The sequence below is a fragment of the Schistocerca serialis genome, chromosome 1 (genome assembly GCF_023864345.2).
Source record: "Schistocerca serialis cubense isolate TAMUIC-IGC-003099 chromosome 1, iqSchSeri2.2, whole genome shotgun sequence".
Classification (NCBI taxonomy): domain Eukaryota; kingdom Metazoa; phylum Arthropoda; class Insecta; order Orthoptera; family Acrididae; genus Schistocerca; species Schistocerca serialis.
Genome location: NC_064638.1, coordinates 953,723,941 through 953,742,018, shown reverse-complemented (window position 1 = coordinate 953,742,018; position 18,078 = coordinate 953,723,941). Strand labels below are relative to the sequence as shown.

Below are 18,078 nucleotides of genomic sequence, written 5' to 3'. Positions count from 1 at the left end.
CCTCCTTTCCTCCAGAAACTCCCACCCGAGTTCCTGAAGCATTTCCGTGACACTCGCGTGATGATCAAACCCACCAGTAACAAATCTAGTAGCCCGCCTCTGAATTGCTTCTATGTCCTCCCTCAATCCGACCTGATAGGGATCCCAAACGCTCGAGCTGTACTCAAGAGTAGGTCGTATTAGTGTTTTATAAGCGGTCCCCGTAACAGATTAACCACATCTTCCCAAAATTCTACCAATGAACCGAAGCACGTATTTCTACTAACTTTTGCCTGTCCTCATTCTCCCGATCTTTCTTGTACCGCGAGTGCAACTGTCTTTGCTTCCTGAGCATTCTCCGAATCGCACTGTGAAACCACGGTGGGTCTTTTCCGTCCGTAACCCACTTTTTCGGCGCATAATTCTCCAATGCGTGATTTACAATGTGTTTAAAATTTTCCATAATTCTTCCACGTCCACCGTACCGGAAGTAAATGAAGTCGATTCATTTACTAAGTGGGAAGCTAACAACTATTTATCTGCTCTTTCTAGTAAGAATAATCTCTTAGCCTTCTTGACCGACTTTTTAATTCTCGTAACCATAGTCGTAATGACAACATCATGATCACTAATCCCTGTCTCAACACTGACACCGTCGATGAGGTCTGGTCTGTTCGTGGCTACCACATCTAAAATGTTTCCATACGCGTTGGCTGTCGATTTAGCTGCTCAAGGCAGTTTTCGGATAATGTGTTCAAAAGTAATTTACACGATGGCTTGTCTGTACCACCTGTAATGAATCCACAGACATCACAGTCTATATTAGGTAGGTTGAAGTCGCCTCCGACTAATATAGCATCATCTGGGTACTCCTGCGATAAAGAGTGTAGACTTCCTTTGAATGATTCTAGGATTGTCACGGTGGCCGCTAATAACACCCAACAATTAACTTTATTTCTCCTAGCCCTGTTAAACGTGTCCAGATAACTTCACAATCACACTCTACTTCGACCCCCCCCCCCCCCCCCCCCCCACAAAAAAAAGGGTTCAAATGGCTCTGAGCACTATGCGACTTAACTTCTGAGGTCATCAGTCTCCTAGAACTTAGAATTAATTAAACCTAACTAACCTAAGGACATCACACACATCCATGACCGAGGCAGGATTCGAACCTGCGACCGTAGCGGTCGCTCGGTTCCAGATTGTAGCACCTAGAACCGCACGGCCACTCCGTCCGGTCCTTTGACCTCAGTAGACACAATATTTTTGTCAGCTGCAATGAAGACACCACCTCCTACGGTGTCTAATCTGTCTTTCCGATACACGTTCCAACCCTCACTAAATGTTTCAGAACTTCCTATCTCAGGGTTCAGCTAGGTCTCAGTCCCGAGAATAATTTGCGCGCCACACGCTTCCTGGAGGGCTGTAAATTCAGGAACTTTATCCCGAACACTCTGAAAATTTGCTGCTAGTATCTGATACCTGAACTGTCCCTGCCTGCACGCCGACTGGTGAGTGTTCATCAGGACACCTCGCACTACTGCCTAGCCTAAAAAAAACCCATGTGCACGCCACAAGTACTCTGCTACCCGAGTAGCCGCTTCCTTTGTGTAGTGCACCCATGACCTATCTAGGGGAGTCCTACAATTCCCCACTCAATAGCACAAGTCTAGAAATCTGCAGCCAAGACCGTCAGAGTCGACGAAGCGTCTGGTTGAGACCCTCGACTCGGCTCCAAACCAAAAGACCCTGATCCACTCTGGGAACTACGCTGCAAATAGAGAGCTCTGCTAGCACCCCGCGTGCGAGGCCAGCGGTCATCACCAAATCCGCCAGCCGCTTCTACGAACTGAGGATCGCCTCAGAACCCAAGCGACAGGCATCATTGGTGCCGACGTGAGCAACTACTTGCAGACGACTGCACCCCGTACGCTCGATAGCCGCTGGCATGGCCGCCTCCACATCTTGGATGAGGCCCCCCGGCAGACAAACCGAATGCACGTTGAAATTCTTTCCAGCCCTGTACGTTCTTTCCCTAAGGGCTCCATCACCCGCCTAACGTTGGAGCTCCCAATAACCGGCAAGCCTTTGCCACCGTGTGCCGCTCGGGCCCTGCTGAAGGAGCGGCCACCTGCCCACTGACAGGTTGAACGGGCGAGGCCAGCCGGCCAGCCTCCACATTGACCATCCGCCTCGAGCGACGCGAACGCGTAGCAGGCCGCCACTCACCCTGAGGTGAGGGCGGCCCCAACGCGCCGGGTACGCTAGAAGGTGCCTCGGCGGCTGAGTCAGCGGACGCAGCAAGCGACACCTGGGGAGTCTCAAGCGACGCGCCAGATCCTCCGCCGTCGCTGCACCTCGAGGCAGCAGCCTGAAGGCGGCTGATCGTGGCCAACAGCACGCTCAGCTGCTCGCGAAACGCGGCCAGTTCCTCCTGCGCCCGCACACAGCACGCACACACCCTATCCATCCTACTGCTAATATCTGGACGTATAGAGTTGCGGCAAATAAAAAAGCAATACGCGACTGCACAGTTGCGTCACCAGCGCCAGATGGAGCTGCGATATATGAACAATTACTTACGAACCAAGCAATCAAATGACCACGACTACGCCACTGTACAGATATTACAATGCGATCCTACCCCTGTCTTAGTAAAAATGACAACCGCCTACGCGATGTTACACTCTACCGTTATTAAAATTTGATACTACCTCTTTCTAATTCGAAAATACGCAAAGATCCGAAAAATTTTACCACGCAAGCACACAAACACACAAAGTAATTTGAATTAAACCGGCGGAACTAATACGAAAAACTGAATATACGACTAGTTTCTGCTACTGCTGCTCACACACGTCACTCTACAAGCACAGATGAAACTGCACTGGCCTCTGTCTGCTGCTAACTGACTCTAAGAAATAAACAGAAAGCACTGGCTGTCAAAAACAAACAGACTAACGACTCCGCGAATTTATACTTTACATCTATCAATAAGCAATATAACTCCTCTCAAATACGAGAATACGCAAGGATTTTATGTAATTAAATATGCAAGCGCACAAACACTCGGAAAGAAATTAAGAATCAAACTACAAAACAAATATTAAAGCAAAATATGCGACTCCCTACTGCACTGCTGCTGCACTGCCCACCATGTCTCTCCAGCTTGGAGTCGGTTGTGACCCCTAACAAAAAATTTAAAATATAAAAAATAATTAATTAAAAAGACAGATGTTACAGAGTGAGACGGGGCAATACCATAGGGAATGCATATAGATACTCGCTGAAGTTCGACTCGCGTTCACGCCAAACAATTTTTTTCTGCTTTTGTGATCTTCAGTCTGAAAACTGGTTTGATGCAGCTCTCCATGTGTTCACTCCATCTCCTAATAACTATTGCAACCTACATCTTTCTGAATCTGTTCACTGTATTCATCTCTTGGTCTCCCTCTATGATTTTTATCACACACATCCCTCAAATACTGAACCAGTGATCCCTTGATGTCTCAGAATATGTCCTACGAACCGATCTCTTCTTCTAGTCAGGTTGTGCCACAAATTTCTTTACTTCCCAGTTCTATTCAGAACTTCCTTGTTAGTTACGTGATCGACTTATCTATCTTCAGCATTATCCTGTAGCACCACATTTCGAGAGCTTCTAGTCTCTTTTATCTAAATTGTTTATCGTCCACTTTTCACTTCTATACATGGCTACACTCCATAAAAATACATTCAGAAAAGACTTCCTGCCACTTAAATCTATACTCGATGTGAACAAATTTCTATTCTCCACTAATGCTTTTCTTGTCATTGTCAGTCTACATCTTATAACTTCTCTACTTCGTCCATCATCAGATATTTTGCTGCCCAAATAGCAAAAATCATCTACTGCTTTTAAGTATCTCGCCGGCTCGAGTGACCGAGCGGTTCTAGCAGCTTCACTCTGTAACCGCGCGACCGCTACGGTCGCAGGTTCGAATCCTGCCTCGGTCATGGATGTGTGTGGTGTCCTTAGGTTAGTTAGGTTTAAGTAGTCCTAAGTTCTAGGGGATTGATGACCTTAGAAGTTAAGTCCCGTAGTGCTCAGAGCCATTTGAACAAGTTGTAAATAGCCTCACACTCCCTGTATTTTTCCCCCTGATACCTTCAGAATGTCAAAGAGAGTATTCCAGTCAACATTTTTAAAATACTTCTGTAAGTCTATAAATGCCGTAAATGTAGGTTTACCTTTCTTTAACCTATCTTATGAGGTGTCGTAGGGTCAGTATTACTCCGTGTGTTCCTATATTTCTCCGGAATCCAAACTGATCTTTCCTGAGGTCAGCTTCTACCAGTTTTTCCATTCTTCTGTAAACAGTTTGCGTTAGTATTTTGCAAGCGTGACCTGTTAAACTGATTGTTCGGTAATTTGTACACTTGTCAGCAACCGCTTTTTTGGGAACTGGAATTACTACATTCTTCTTGAAGTCTGTGGGTATTTCGCGTGTCTCATACATCTTGTACACCAGATGGCAGAGTTTTGTCATGGCTGACTCTCCCAAGGCTGTCAGTATTCTGACGGAATATCGTCTTCTCCCGTTGCCTGCTTTATCAGCGGCATTTTTAAATTTTCTCCTTTCATCAGTTAAATTCTGTATCCCTTGAGTTATCCAAGAATTTCTGCTAGGTCTTGTTCTTTCACTTACTTGATCCTCCACCGTCTTCTCTACGTCATCTCTCAAAGCTATCCATTCGTCTTTTACTTTACTCCTTTCCTCTATTCTAGTCAACCGTTGCCTAATGTTCCATCTGAAACTTTCAAAGACCTCTGGTTCTTTCAACTTATCCAGGTCCCATCTCCAAAAATTCCTACCTTTTTCTAATTTCTTCAGATTTAGTGTATAGTTGAGAACCAATATATTGTGGTCAGAGTCCACATCTGTTCCTGGAAATATCTTACAATTTAAAATCTGGTACTTAAATCTCTTTATGACTATTATATAATTAATCTGGGTCCTTCCGGTGTCTCCATGTCTCTTCCACGTACATAACTTTCTTTTATGACTCTTGAACCAACTTCACCGGTGACTAGATTACGCTCTGTGCAAAATTCTACACGGCTGCTTCCTCTTTCATTCCTTTCTCCCAGTCCATATTCACCCACTATTCTTCCTTCTCCTCCTTTTCCTACAATCGAATTCCAGTCCCCACTCACGATCAAATTTCCGTCTCCTTTAACTATCTGGATAATTTCTTTTATGTCATCATACATTTCTTCAACCTCTTAATGATTTGCAGAGCTAGTTGGTATGGAAAATTGTACTACAATGGTAGGCGTGAGCGTCTACGACGCGTTCTGTATGCTGTTCAAAGTAGCTGATCCGCATTGCTATTTTCTTATTCAGTATTACACCCACTCCTGCATCCCCCCTATCTTATTTCGTTTTTGTAACCCTGTATTCACCTGATCAGAAGTCCTCTTCCTCCTGCCACCGAACTTCACTAATTCCCACTGTATCTAACTTCAACCTATCCATTTTCCTCTTTAAATGGTCTAACCTACCTGTCCGATTAAGGGATCTGGCATTCCACGCTCCGATTCGTAGAACGCCAGTTTTTTTCTCCAAATGACAACATTCTCCTGAGTAGTCCTATCCCAGAGATCCGAATGGGGGACTATTTTACCTCAGGAATATTTTACCCAAGACGATGCCATCATCATTTAGCCGTACAGTATAGCCGGACGTCCTCAGAACAAATTACGGCTGTAGTATCCCTTTGCTTTCAGCCTTTCGCAGAACCAGCACAGGAAGGCTGTGGTTGCTAGTACATGGTCAGATCAATTAGTGATCCAGACTGTTAGCCCTGCAACCACTGAAAAGGCTGTTGCTCCTCTTCGGCAACAGTACGTTTGTCTGGCCTCTCAACAGATACCCCTCTGTTGAGGTTGCACCTACGGTACGGCCATCTGTATCGCTGGGGCACGCAAGCCTTCCCACCAACGGCAAGGTCCATGGTTCACGCCGCACGGAACGCTCAAAGGCGCCATCCCGATATGAGTGTCTTTCGTTGCCTGAGGTAACGCCTTCGGAAAACCTGTAAGGCAAAGGTCTTCCAAGGACTAGATGTACTCCACGGAGGTCGCGATGCTCGAAACCGTTTACCAGTCACCTCGCAAAAGTGTCCGTGATGCTGCAAGGCAGTTCCAGATATCTCAAAGATTGACTGTTGAAGTGTTGCACGTTAAAGAACTCAACACCAGCGGCCAGAAGGATGCATTTGACAAGTACAGTTTGTCAATAGCTGTTGCACAAAGTGGAAGAAATGGTTCAAATGGCTCTAAGCACTATGGGACTTAACATCTGAGGGCATCAGTCCCCTAGACTTAGAACTACTTAAACCTAACTAACCTAAGGACATCACACACATCCATGCCCGAGGCAGGATTCGAACCTGCGACCGTAGCGGCAGCAAGGTTCCGGACTGAAGTGCCTAGAACCGATCGGTCACAGCGGCCGGCAAAGTGCCCTGAAGAGGGGCAGCAGCCTTTTCAGTAGTTGCAGGGGCAACAGTCTGGATGATTGACTGATCTGGCATTGCAACACTAACCAAAACGGCCTTGCTGTGCTGGTACTGCGAACGGCTGAAAGCAAGGGGAAACTACAGCCGTAATTTTTCCCGAGGGCATGCAGCTTCACTGTATGATTAAATGATGGTGGCGTCCTCTTGGGTAAAATATTCCGGAGGTAAAAGAGTCCCCCATTCGGATCTCCGGGCGGGGACTACTCAAGAGGACGTCGTTATCAGGAGAAAGAAAACTGGGGTTCTAGGGATCGGAGCGTGGAATGTCAGACCCCTTAATCGGGCAGGTAGGTTAGAAAATTTAAAAAGGGAAATGGGTAGGTTGAAGTTAGGTATAGTGGCAGTTAGTGAAGTTCGGTGGCAGGAGGAACAAGACTTTTGGTCTGGTGAATACAGTGTTATAAGTACAAAATCAAATAGGGGTAATGCAGGAGTAGGTTTAATAATGAATAAAAAAATAGGAGTGCGGGTAAGCTCCTACAAAAAGCATAGTGAACGCATTATTGTGACCACGATAGACACGAAGCCCATGCCTACTACAGTAGTACAGGTTTATACGCCAACTAGCTCTGCAGATGATGAAGAAATTGATGAAATGTATGATGAGATAAAAGAAAAAAAAAAGAAAAAGAAGAGATAAAAGAAATTATTCAGGTAGTGAAGGGAGACGAAAATTTAATAGTCATGGGTGACTGGAGTGCGAGAGTAGGAAAAGGGAGAGAAGGAAACATAGCTTGGTTCAAGAATCATAAAAGAATGTTGTATACATAGAAGAATCCTGGAGATACTAGAAGGTATCAGATAGATTATATAATGGTAAGACAGAGATTTAGGAAACAGGTTTTAAATTGTAAGACATTTCCAGGGGCAGATGTGGACTCTGACCACAATCTATTGGTTATGAACTGTAGATTAAAACTGAAGAATCTGCAAAAAGGTGGGAATTTAAGGAGATGGAACCCTGATAAGCTGACTAAACCAGATGTTGTACAGAGTTTCAGGGAGAGCATAAGGGAACAATTGACAGGAATGGGGGAAAGAAATACAGTAGCAGAAGAATGGGTAGCTCTGAGGGATGAAGTAGTGAAGGCAGCAGAGGATCAAGTAGGTAAAAAGACGAGGGCTAGTAGAAATCCTTGGGTAGCAGAAGAAATATTGAATTTAATTGATGAAAGGAGAAAATATAAAAACGCAGTAAATGAAGCAGGCAAAAAGGAATACAAACGTCTCAAAAGTTAGATCGACAGGAAGTGCAAAATGGCTAAGCGGGGATGGCTAGAGGACAAATGTAAGGATGTAGAGGCTTATCCCACTAGGGGTAAAATAGATACTGCCTACAAGAAAATTAAAGAGACCTTTGGAGAAAAGAGAGCGACTCGTATGGATATCAAGAGCTCAGATGGAAACCCAGTTCGAAGCAAAGAAGGGAAAGCAGAAAGGTGGAAGGAGTATATAAAGGGTCTATACACGGGCGATGTACTTGAGGACAATATTATGGAAATGGAAGAGTATGTGGATGAAGATGAAATGGGAGATACGATACTGCGTTAAGAGTTTTGACAGAGCACTGAAAGACCTGAGTCGAAACAAGGCCCCGGGAGTAGACAACATTCCATTCGAACTACTGACGGCCTTGGGAGAGCCATTTCTGACAAAACTCTACCATCAGGTGAGCAAGATGTATGAGACAGGCGAAATACCCTCAGACTTCAAGAAGAATATAATAATTCCAATCCCAAAGAAAGCAGGTGTTGATAGATGTGAAAATTACCGAACTATCAGTTTAATAAATCACAACTGCAAAATATTAACGCGAATTCTTTACAGACGAATGGAAAGACTGGTAGAAGTCAACCTCGGCGAAGATCAGTTTGGATTCCGCAGAAATGTTGGAACACGTGAGGCAATACTGACCCTACGACTTATCTTAGAAAATAGATTATGGAAAGGCAAACCTACATTTCTAGCATTTGTAGACTTAGAGAAAGCTTTTGACAATGTTGACTGCAATACTCTCTTTCAAATTCTAAAGATTGCAGGGGTAAAATACAGGGAGCGAAAGGCTATTTACAATTTGTACAGAAACCAGATGGAAGTTATAAGAGTCGAGGGACATGAAAGGGAAGCACTGGTTGGGAAGGGAGTGAGACAGGGTTGTAGCCTGTCCCCGATGTTATTCAATCTGTATATTGAGCAAGCAGTAAAGGAAACAAAAGAAAAGTTCGGAGTAGGTATTAAAGTCCATGGAGAAGAAATAAAAACGTTGAGGTTCGCCGATGACATTGTAATTCTGTCAGAGACAGCAAAGGACTTGGAAGAACAGTTGAACGGAATGGACAGTGTCATGAAAGGAGGGTATAAGATAAACATCAACAAAAGCAAAATGAGGATATTGGAATGTAGTCGAATTAAGTCGGGTGATGCTTAGGGAATTAGATTAGGAAATGAGACACTTAAAGTAGTAAAGGAGTTCTGCTATTTGGGGAGCAAAATAACTGATGATGGTCGAAGTAGAGAGGATATAAAATGTAGACTGGCAATGGCAAGCAAAGCGTCTCTGAAGAAGAGAAATTTGTTAACATCGAGTATAGATTTAAGTGTCAGGAAGTCGTTTCTGAAAGTATTTGTATGGAGTGTAGCCATGTATGTAAGTGAAACATGGACGATAAATAGTTTAGACAATAAGAGAACAGAAGCTTTCGAAATGTAGTGCTACAGAAGAATGCTGAAGATTAGATGGGTAGATCATATAACTAATGAGGAGGTATTGAATAGAATTGGGGAGAAGAGTAGTTTGTGGCACAACTTGACAAGAAGAAGGGACCGGTTGGTAGGACATGTTCTGAGGCATCAAGGGATCACCAATTTCGCATTGGAGGGGAGCGTGGAGGGTAAAAATCGTAGAGGGAGACCAAGAGATGAATACACTAAGCAGATTCAGAAGGATGTAGGTTGCAGTAGGTACGGGGAGATGAAGAATCTTGCACAGGATAGAGTAGCTTGGAGAGCTGCATCAAACCAGTCTCAGGACTGAAGACAACAACTCACACAACACGTGCGGCATATGCACGAGCAGCAGCAGCATCTTGGTTATCAGATGCAACCAGCATCAAAAGCATATCGACGTATCCATTGTTTGTGTACTCCACGAGCAAGCCACCCTATATGAACTTGATAGAATCAGTTATGGCTGTGGAGTGCGCGGTTAGTATGCATATTCACGCAGTTTAATGTATCCCACTGTCATGTGATGGGCTGTTACCATGTGCCAAAATGTCATGCTTATAATCGACAAGAACTAGGGAACAGATGCCTAAAAATTATAAAAAAGAAATCCGACGGGTATTCGAGCCATAGCTTCAGGGCTGATGTAGGGTTGTGTAACCTAACAGTGTTTGCAATCAGCTACGACGGCTTGTACGTTAGTGTGGGTTGCTACACGTTGCTCTTGACATACCGATTCGCTGCACCACGTGACAGGGTTTCCAACTCTTCGTTTTTATACATGTGGTTTCAAAATACACTCGATCTGCATTTGCTAGATGAACTTTTGTCTTGAAACTCGATGAGGAATCGCATACCGGCCTCCAAGTTCGGAATTTTTCTCCGTCCTGTAGAACTGATGTCAGGCGATCATGTGACCCTCCATCAAGACAGGTAATTGGTAGATACATGACGGTCGGCTCTAAAAAATCAGTGCATTAAGATGGATCGATGTGGATACGTAAGCAGTGGAGAAAGGACCTATGTTGTAACCTCCCCACAAAATGAAAATAATATAATACGTATGAATAATATTGACATTTAGTGTAACCTCAAAACAGAAAAATTCCTAAACTTCTCAACAGTAAAAATTACAATTATGTCGTTCACGTTCAGGGTAACGTCCCAACAAAAAATAAATTCAGTAACCTGGTAATAATACAATGTAACTAACCTGTCAATTAAATTGTCACTCACTTAAAATTTTTCAATAATTGACTGTGAATTTAACCTGGTTTATTTTGGACGTCAGCAGTGCAGCGACATGGCCCTGAAAGATCATTCTGAATAAAAAAGAAAAATTCTTACCTCAATGAAGTTGCCGGATAACGCATATACATGTGGAATGCTGGCCGATAGATAAGTCATTTATGAAAGGAAACAACTGATTTTTCTTTTGCAATAATCGGGATGATCATGGATTGGAGAAATTAGTAAATTCTTTAAATTGAAATGAATGGTTGTTAAAAGTTATTTTTTACGAGAAAGATTATTATTAGGACATTTTTAAAACATTTACATGGGACTTGAGATAACATTACTACATATGCGCGAGGCTGCCTTTTACCTTATACAATAATGCTCAGGCTCCGGCATCGCTGCACCACGACCGGCCCAGCCAACACGATACACCAGACCAGACTGCTCGCTAGCAACAACTTACTGCTAAAGGTACACAGTTCCTACTGCAGTCAACACTGCTCTCTGGTCTGAGATTCTCTTATACCTTACATATCGCAGGCAGCGCGTGAGCAATACATCGAAATGACATCTGCTCGGACCTCTTACAATGTATGTGGGGGGAAGTATATGTTGTGTGACTCCTACTGAAAAGTGCTGTCCCGGAATTTCAGTAGTAAACCTCTCCGTGATGTAAAACGCCTCTCTTGTAACGTCTGCTGGTGGGGTTCGTTTAGCATCACCGTAGCGCTCTCTCGCCAACTAAACGATACCGTCACGAAACACGCCACTCTTCGTTGGATCTTCTCTCTCTATCAGTCCTACCTGATAGGGATCCCAGATAGATGAACAATATCAATAATCGGGCGAACAAGCGCCTTATAAGCCACTCGTTTCGTGGATGAGTTACAATTCCTTAATATTCTTCCGATGAATCTGAGAATGGTGTCTGCTTTTCCCAGTACCTGTTTTATATGGTCATTCCACTTTAGGTCGCTCTGGATAATTACGCCTAGATGTTTCACGGTAGTGCTGTCTCCAGCTATTTGTCATCAGTAGTGTAGCTGTACAGTAATGGATTTCTTTTCCTGTGTATGCGCAATATGTTACATTTATTTACGTTCATGGTCAACTGCCAGAGTCTTCACTATTCATAGATTCTCTGCAGGTCGTTCTGCAAATTCTTACTATCTTCTGGCGTTGCTACTTCGGTATAAACAACTGCATCATCTGCGAATAGCCTTAAAGAGCGTCCGATGCTTTCTACTAGACCATTTATATATATTGTGAACAGCAACGGTCCTATCACACTTCCCTGTGGTACTCCGGGTATTAACTTTATATCTGTCGATTTATTTCCGTTAAGGCGACGTGTTGAGTTCTGTCTGCAAGAAAGTCTTGAATTCACTCGCAGGTCTGCTCTGATATTCCGTAAGCTCGTATTCTTTTCATTAAACGGCAATGAGTGACGGTGCCAAATGCCTTACTGAAGTCAACGAACACTGCCTGAGCACCGTTGTCCCCTGCACTGTGGATCTCATGGAGAAACAGAATGAGTTGAGTTTCGCATGATCTGTGTTTGCGGAATCCATGTTGATTTTTATAGAGGAGTTGTTCATTTTCCAAAAACGTCATAATTCTTGAACATAAAACATGTTCCATAATTCTACAACAGATTCACATCAACGATATAGGTCTATAATTGTGTGGATCTCATCTCTTACGCCATTTCTTGAAAACGGGAATGACCTGCGCTTTTTTTTTCCAGTCATTGGTACCTTTCGTTGCTCAAGCGCCCTACGATAAATTACTGCTAGAAGGGGAGCAAGTTCTTTCGAATAATCTTTACAGAAGCTTATAGGCATCTCACCTGATCCTGAAGCCTTTGCAATACTAAAAGATTGTAGCTACTTTTCAATTCCGCGATCGGTTATCACAATATCTGCCACATCGACGTTCGCACGACGATTGAAAAGAGGGACAGTGTTACGATTTTCCGCTGTGAAACAACTGCGGAAGACCAAATTCAGTATTTCGGTCTTCTCTCTGTTGTCTTTCGTTTCGGTGCCGGTGTGATTTTGACCCACTTACTGATTTTGCACACGACCAAAATCTCTTACGGTTTTTACTCAGGTCGGTTGACAACGTCTTACTTTCAAAATCATTGAACGCTTCTCTCATTGCTCTCCTTACACTCATTTTCGCGTCGTTCAGCTTCTGTTTGTCAGCTAGGTTTTTACTTCTCTTGAATATGAGATGAAGTGCTCTTTGTTTACGTAGCGCTTTTCAAATGGTTCAAATGGCTCTGAGCACTATGGGACTTAACATCTGAGGTCATCAGTCCCCTATAATTTAGAAATACTTAAACCTAACTAACCTAAGGACATCACACACATCCATGCCCGAGGCGGGATTCGAACCTGCGACCGTAGCGGTCGCACTGTTCCAGACTGAAGCGCCGAGAACCGCTCGGCCACATCGGCCGGCAGCGCTTTTCTAACACGGCTAGTAAACCATAGTGGATCTTTCCCATCCCTTAAAACCTTACTCGGAACATACTTGTCTAGGGCATATTGAATGCCTTTGAATTTTTTCCATTTGTTCTCCACATCTTCGTCCTCATCACAGAATATTTGACGTTGACTGCTGAGATATTCTGAAATTTGTATCCTGTCACCCTTGCTGAGCAAATATATCTTCCTTCCTTTCTTAACATTCCTTCTAGGAACCGTGTCATATATGCTGTCACAGCCTTATGATCATTGATACCTTCCTCTACGTTAACTGAGTTGATAAGTTAAGGTCCGTTTGTTGCCAGGAGGTCTAAGACGTTGCGCTCACGAGTTGGTTCTCTATCTGCTCAAAGTAATTTTCGGACAAGATATCCAGAACATTGCCTCACGATTCCCTATCTCTGGCACCAGTTTTGATGACATAACACTCCCAATCTATACCTGGCAAATTGAAGTCACCCCCTATTACAACGGCATATCAGGAAAATTACTATTGACATTCTGTAAGCTCTGTCTGAAGCGCTCTACAACTACAGATCCTGACCCAGGTGGTCTATAAAAGCATCCAATCACAATTTTTGACTGTTCTTTGATGCTCAATTTCACCCAGATTTATTCACATTCGGAAGCCGTGATCCACTCGCTAGATTTTATCGAATTTTTTACTCCAATAAACTCGCCGTCACCATTGGCGACTAACCTATCCTTACGATAAACATTACCGTCTGAACATAGGATTTCGTTGTCATTGACATCTGGCTTCAACTAGCTTTCTGTTCCCGATACTGTCTGTGCATTATAATCTTTAATAAGCGATACTAATTCTGGGACCTTTCCTTGGATGCTCCTGCAGCTTGCTAAAATTATATTAATCTTTTATTTATATGGCCTGCCAGGAACCAGATCCTCTGAGGTCACTGTGGCTGATTTAACAGGCAAATCCTGTTTGCTCCCAATGAAGGGGTCCTCTAACCTAAAAAAAGCCCCATGTGCACGCCACACGTACTCCGCTACCCTAGCAGCCGCTTCCTGTGTGTAGTGCACGCCTGACCTGTTAAGGGGAACCCTACAATTCTGCACCCGATAGCGGAGGTCGAGAAATTCGGATCCTGTACCGTCGCAGAGCCGTCTGAGCCTCTCGTTTAGACCTTCCACTCTGCTCAAAATCAGAGGACCGCGATCAACCTTGGGTACGATGCTACAAATAGACAGCTTAGCCTGCACTTCACGTGCGTTGCTAGTTGCCTTCACCAAATCAGCCAGCCGCCGAAAGGAGCCGAGGATGGCCTCAGAACTTAAGTGGCAGGCGTGCGTCATTCGTGCCGACATGTGCCACTACATGCAGCCGGTCGCACCCAGTGCGCTCGATAGCCGCCGGCAGGGCCTCTTCCACGTCACGGATGAGACCTCCCGGCAAACATACCGAATGCACACTGGAATTACTTCCCGCCTTGTCTATCTCCCTGAGGGGCGCCACACCCTCCTAACATTGGAGCTCCAAACGTCTAGTATACCCACCCTCTGTACCTGTCGGACTGGGCAGGAAAATCGACCGCTGGCCCAACAGGAGAGGCATCCCGTGCTGGCTCAGAGTTTTCATCAACACTGGGAAGCATCTCGTACCTGTTGCTAAGACGTAAGGAGCCAGCCGCACGGCCTGTTTCCACTTTCGCCTTCCGCCCAGTGACACGCGAACCCACCACTGTCTGCCACCCACTCTGGAGTGCAGACGGACCGGTCAGATGTTGCATATCGGTAGCCGCAGCGACGTCCGGGCCACCAGGGGATTCCAGTGGCACCAAAGGTCTCGCAGGTCTCGTCACTGGGGCCCCGACGTCACCGCAAATTCGAGTATTAGCTAGAAGCTTGTCGGCGGCAGCCAACGCAATTTCCAGCTGTTTACGCACAGCAGCCAACTCTCCTTGTGTCCGCTCACAACAAGCGCAGTCCCTAGTCATATCGTATTGTGTATAAAATAGATACATGGTCTCAAATCACGCTACTGAGTTTGAAAATATACCAAAGGAGAATAAAGTAAAAAAAAAAGAGTTGGTGTGCAGATTTCTCACTGAACTCTGAGTCCGCAAGGTATTAAACAGAAATAAAATTATCTACACGGAAAATTTATGCTAGGAAGCCGCCCTACACAAGGATATTTACAAGAGGTACACAAAAACAAAAACTACGATTAATTTTCTAACCAATAGTCTACACAGTAAAATACAAACGTACAGTTCACTTCCTCGCAGAAGCACGTGAACAAAAAACAAAGATTAAATTAATTTACAGTTTATCACACAACTGCTGCTGCTGCTCTGCTGTGCGTCCTCTCGGCTCGACAGCTGCCGCTACATTTGGTGTCCCCAGAACATCATGAATTGCTCTTCTTGCAGATGATTTTGTTTTTGCTATATTGAGGAATTGTTTGAACTGCTTTTAGATGTAAATTAGAGAAATTAAAAGAACTGCAACAATTGCTACAGTGTTAACCATCGCTGTACAATAAATATAAAATTAGACATGTGATACAAATCATATCATTTTATTGACTTACATTTAAATAACAATAATGCTAGAATTAAAAAATTGCACTCTCGTATATAGTTTCAAAACATTCTGCATTTTAAGTCTGTCTCTCTGTAACTTAAAACGATTTTGTTATTAAAAGCGATTTGTTAAAACGATTGTGTTACTGACTTGAATGAATATTCTTAATCGTCATTTCCTTTTCTAACCCGTCTCGACAAACTACTATGGTAGAGGTAGAGGCTTTTCTCCTAGTTTAAGATTCTTCCTTCCTCCCACTGTATCGGTGTTATTCTTCCGTCTCCAACTTCTCCCTCCCCCCCCCCCCCCCCCCCCCCGTTTCCACTTGAGTGCACCTACATAGAATAAACTACCCAAGGTAGTCTCCATTTCCATCATACATTTTCTAGTACAATGATCACACCCTTTGTCCAGATTGTTCTCTAGCAAAACAAATCACGCTTGGTATATAACAGCTGAAACAACCGGATAGTTTTTTGTTTGACCCCACAGAGACTTTCAAATGTTCAAATGTGTGTGAATTCCTAAGGGACCAAACTACTGAGGTCATCGATCCCTAGACTTACACACTACTTAAACTAACTTATGCGAAGAACAGTGCACACACCCATGCCCGAGGTAGGACTCGAACCTCCGGTGGGAGAGGCAGTCAGAGACTTTTACATACAAAACAATTAGCGAAATCCAAAATTTACTGAAACTTTCTTGCAGATTAGAACTGCAAGCCAGTCCGGGACTGGAGCATGGGGCATTTGCCTTGCCTGGGCAAGTGCCGAGCCGACTAAGCTAACCAATCACAACTCACGACTCTCGCAACACCCTCCTCCCGCCCCTCATCCGAGCTTTGATTGTACCAGCATCTCATCTCCCTCCTTCCACGCTTTACAAAAGTTCTCGTGCATACCTGACGAGAGTATCCCCTGCCACATTTCCGCAATATCCTTTCTTTCAGGAGGAATGGTATCGCAAGTAATGGAGAAGAAAGTAAAGAAGGAAGATTAGTGATTAACGTCTCATCGACGAGGTAACTAAAGATGGAGCACAAGCTCGGATTACGAAACGATGGGGAAGGAAATGGGCCCTGCCGTTTTCAAAGGAATCATTACGGCGTTTGCCTGGAGTGAGTGACGGAAATCACAGAAAATCTAAATCTAGATAGTTAGACAGGGATTTGCACCTTCATCCTCCGGAATGCGAATGCATTATGTTAATCCCTACCCCACCTCTCTCGGTAGGTATGTAGAAGAATTTATGTGAAATCTGAAAGATCGGAGATGAGGTACAGACGGAAGTAAAAGATTGAGGACGTCTCCTGCTTGGATAGCTCAGTTAATAAATCACTTGTTCGCAAAAGGCAAAGGTTCCAGTTTCGATTCCCAATCTGTCTCGCGGTTTTAATCTCCCAGGAAGTCTTAAAACAGCACATATTCCGCTGCAGAATGAAAATTCTTTCCTAAATTTATTGATGATATAAAAATATATCAGATGAAAACTGAAACATCTTTTTACTTTAACTGTACGATTCGTGGTAGTCGTGCAGTCAAATACACTAACTCTACTTAATGTATTCGACTACTTGGCATAATTTATGTATGATTGTCATGGCTCATAATGTTGATAATTTAATCCCAAACAAGCGTCACTGAGTGCATTGTTCGGACTCTCTAATTAAATGTTGCTGTATGGCCACGCCATATTCTTTGACTTCGAGCAACTGGTATGGTATTTGAAATTGAGATGTGAGCTCTCGAATCGTAAATACTTTTATGGTAGCTGCAGGTGGCTGGAAATTCAAAACATATTCCCATAATTAAACTGCCATGTGACTGTCTTCAAGTTAATGTTCATGATGCGTCAGGTGCTACAATGTATACTGTTGTACCATGACTGTTTAAATATGACTTTCTGTGACACATCTATTGACGGTTTCATTTCCAGATTACTGGTGATCGACCTGTTGACAGTGATATGCGTTATGCCGGTGATCGGAGCGTACGTGTATTTTAGCGTACGCGGTATTCTGGAGCTAGCGAAGGGTCCCGTGGGGATCGGACCAAACGAGACTACCACAGAGGCCCTGACGGCAATCGGACTCCTGGTGATGTGCGCTATCATTGTCATCTGCTTCTTCATCTGGCTCGGCATCGCCGTCAGTGGACATTTCAGCGAATGGTACTCATGGTGGAGCTCCTGTTACCGCATCAGGTTAGCCAAGTTGTAGAAAAGAACTTACAGTACTTGCATGGGCAGTCTTTCACAGAAGTATATTATTAGATGCTTATTTATATGTGAGAAATTGTCAACCTTTGTTAAATACAGCTCGGGAGATAGTTGCTACAGGTGCTAAATTGTCCTTACGCTTGAAATTCGGGTGAAAGTCGGACCTACTGCGGGTTTAGTGCAAGATGCACCAGTGGCTTGAAGGTATAGATGTTCTTCTTTCTCCTCTTACATTTATATCTGGGCTGCTTTTTACGTAGTCGAAGTATAGGACGCCACTCAAGGTGGTTTTCAGTGCACCATGAGTGGAAGA

The 18,078-nt window shown here is 43.9% G+C and overlaps 1 protein-coding gene across 1 annotated transcript in view; it reads left to right on the top strand.

Annotated features, from left to right (window-relative positions):
* LOC126451484 (E3 ubiquitin-protein ligase MARCHF3-like) overlaps positions 1 to 18,078 on the top strand; it is an 84,596-nt gene that overhangs the window by 53,986 nt on the left and 12,532 nt on the right. Inside the window, exon 2 of the mRNA XM_050091033.1 lies at positions 17,484 to 17,694. Coding sequence (XP_049946990.1) covers positions 17,484 to 17,694 — 211 coding nt within the window. The remainder of the gene's footprint in view (positions 1 to 17,483; positions 17,695 to 18,078) is intronic.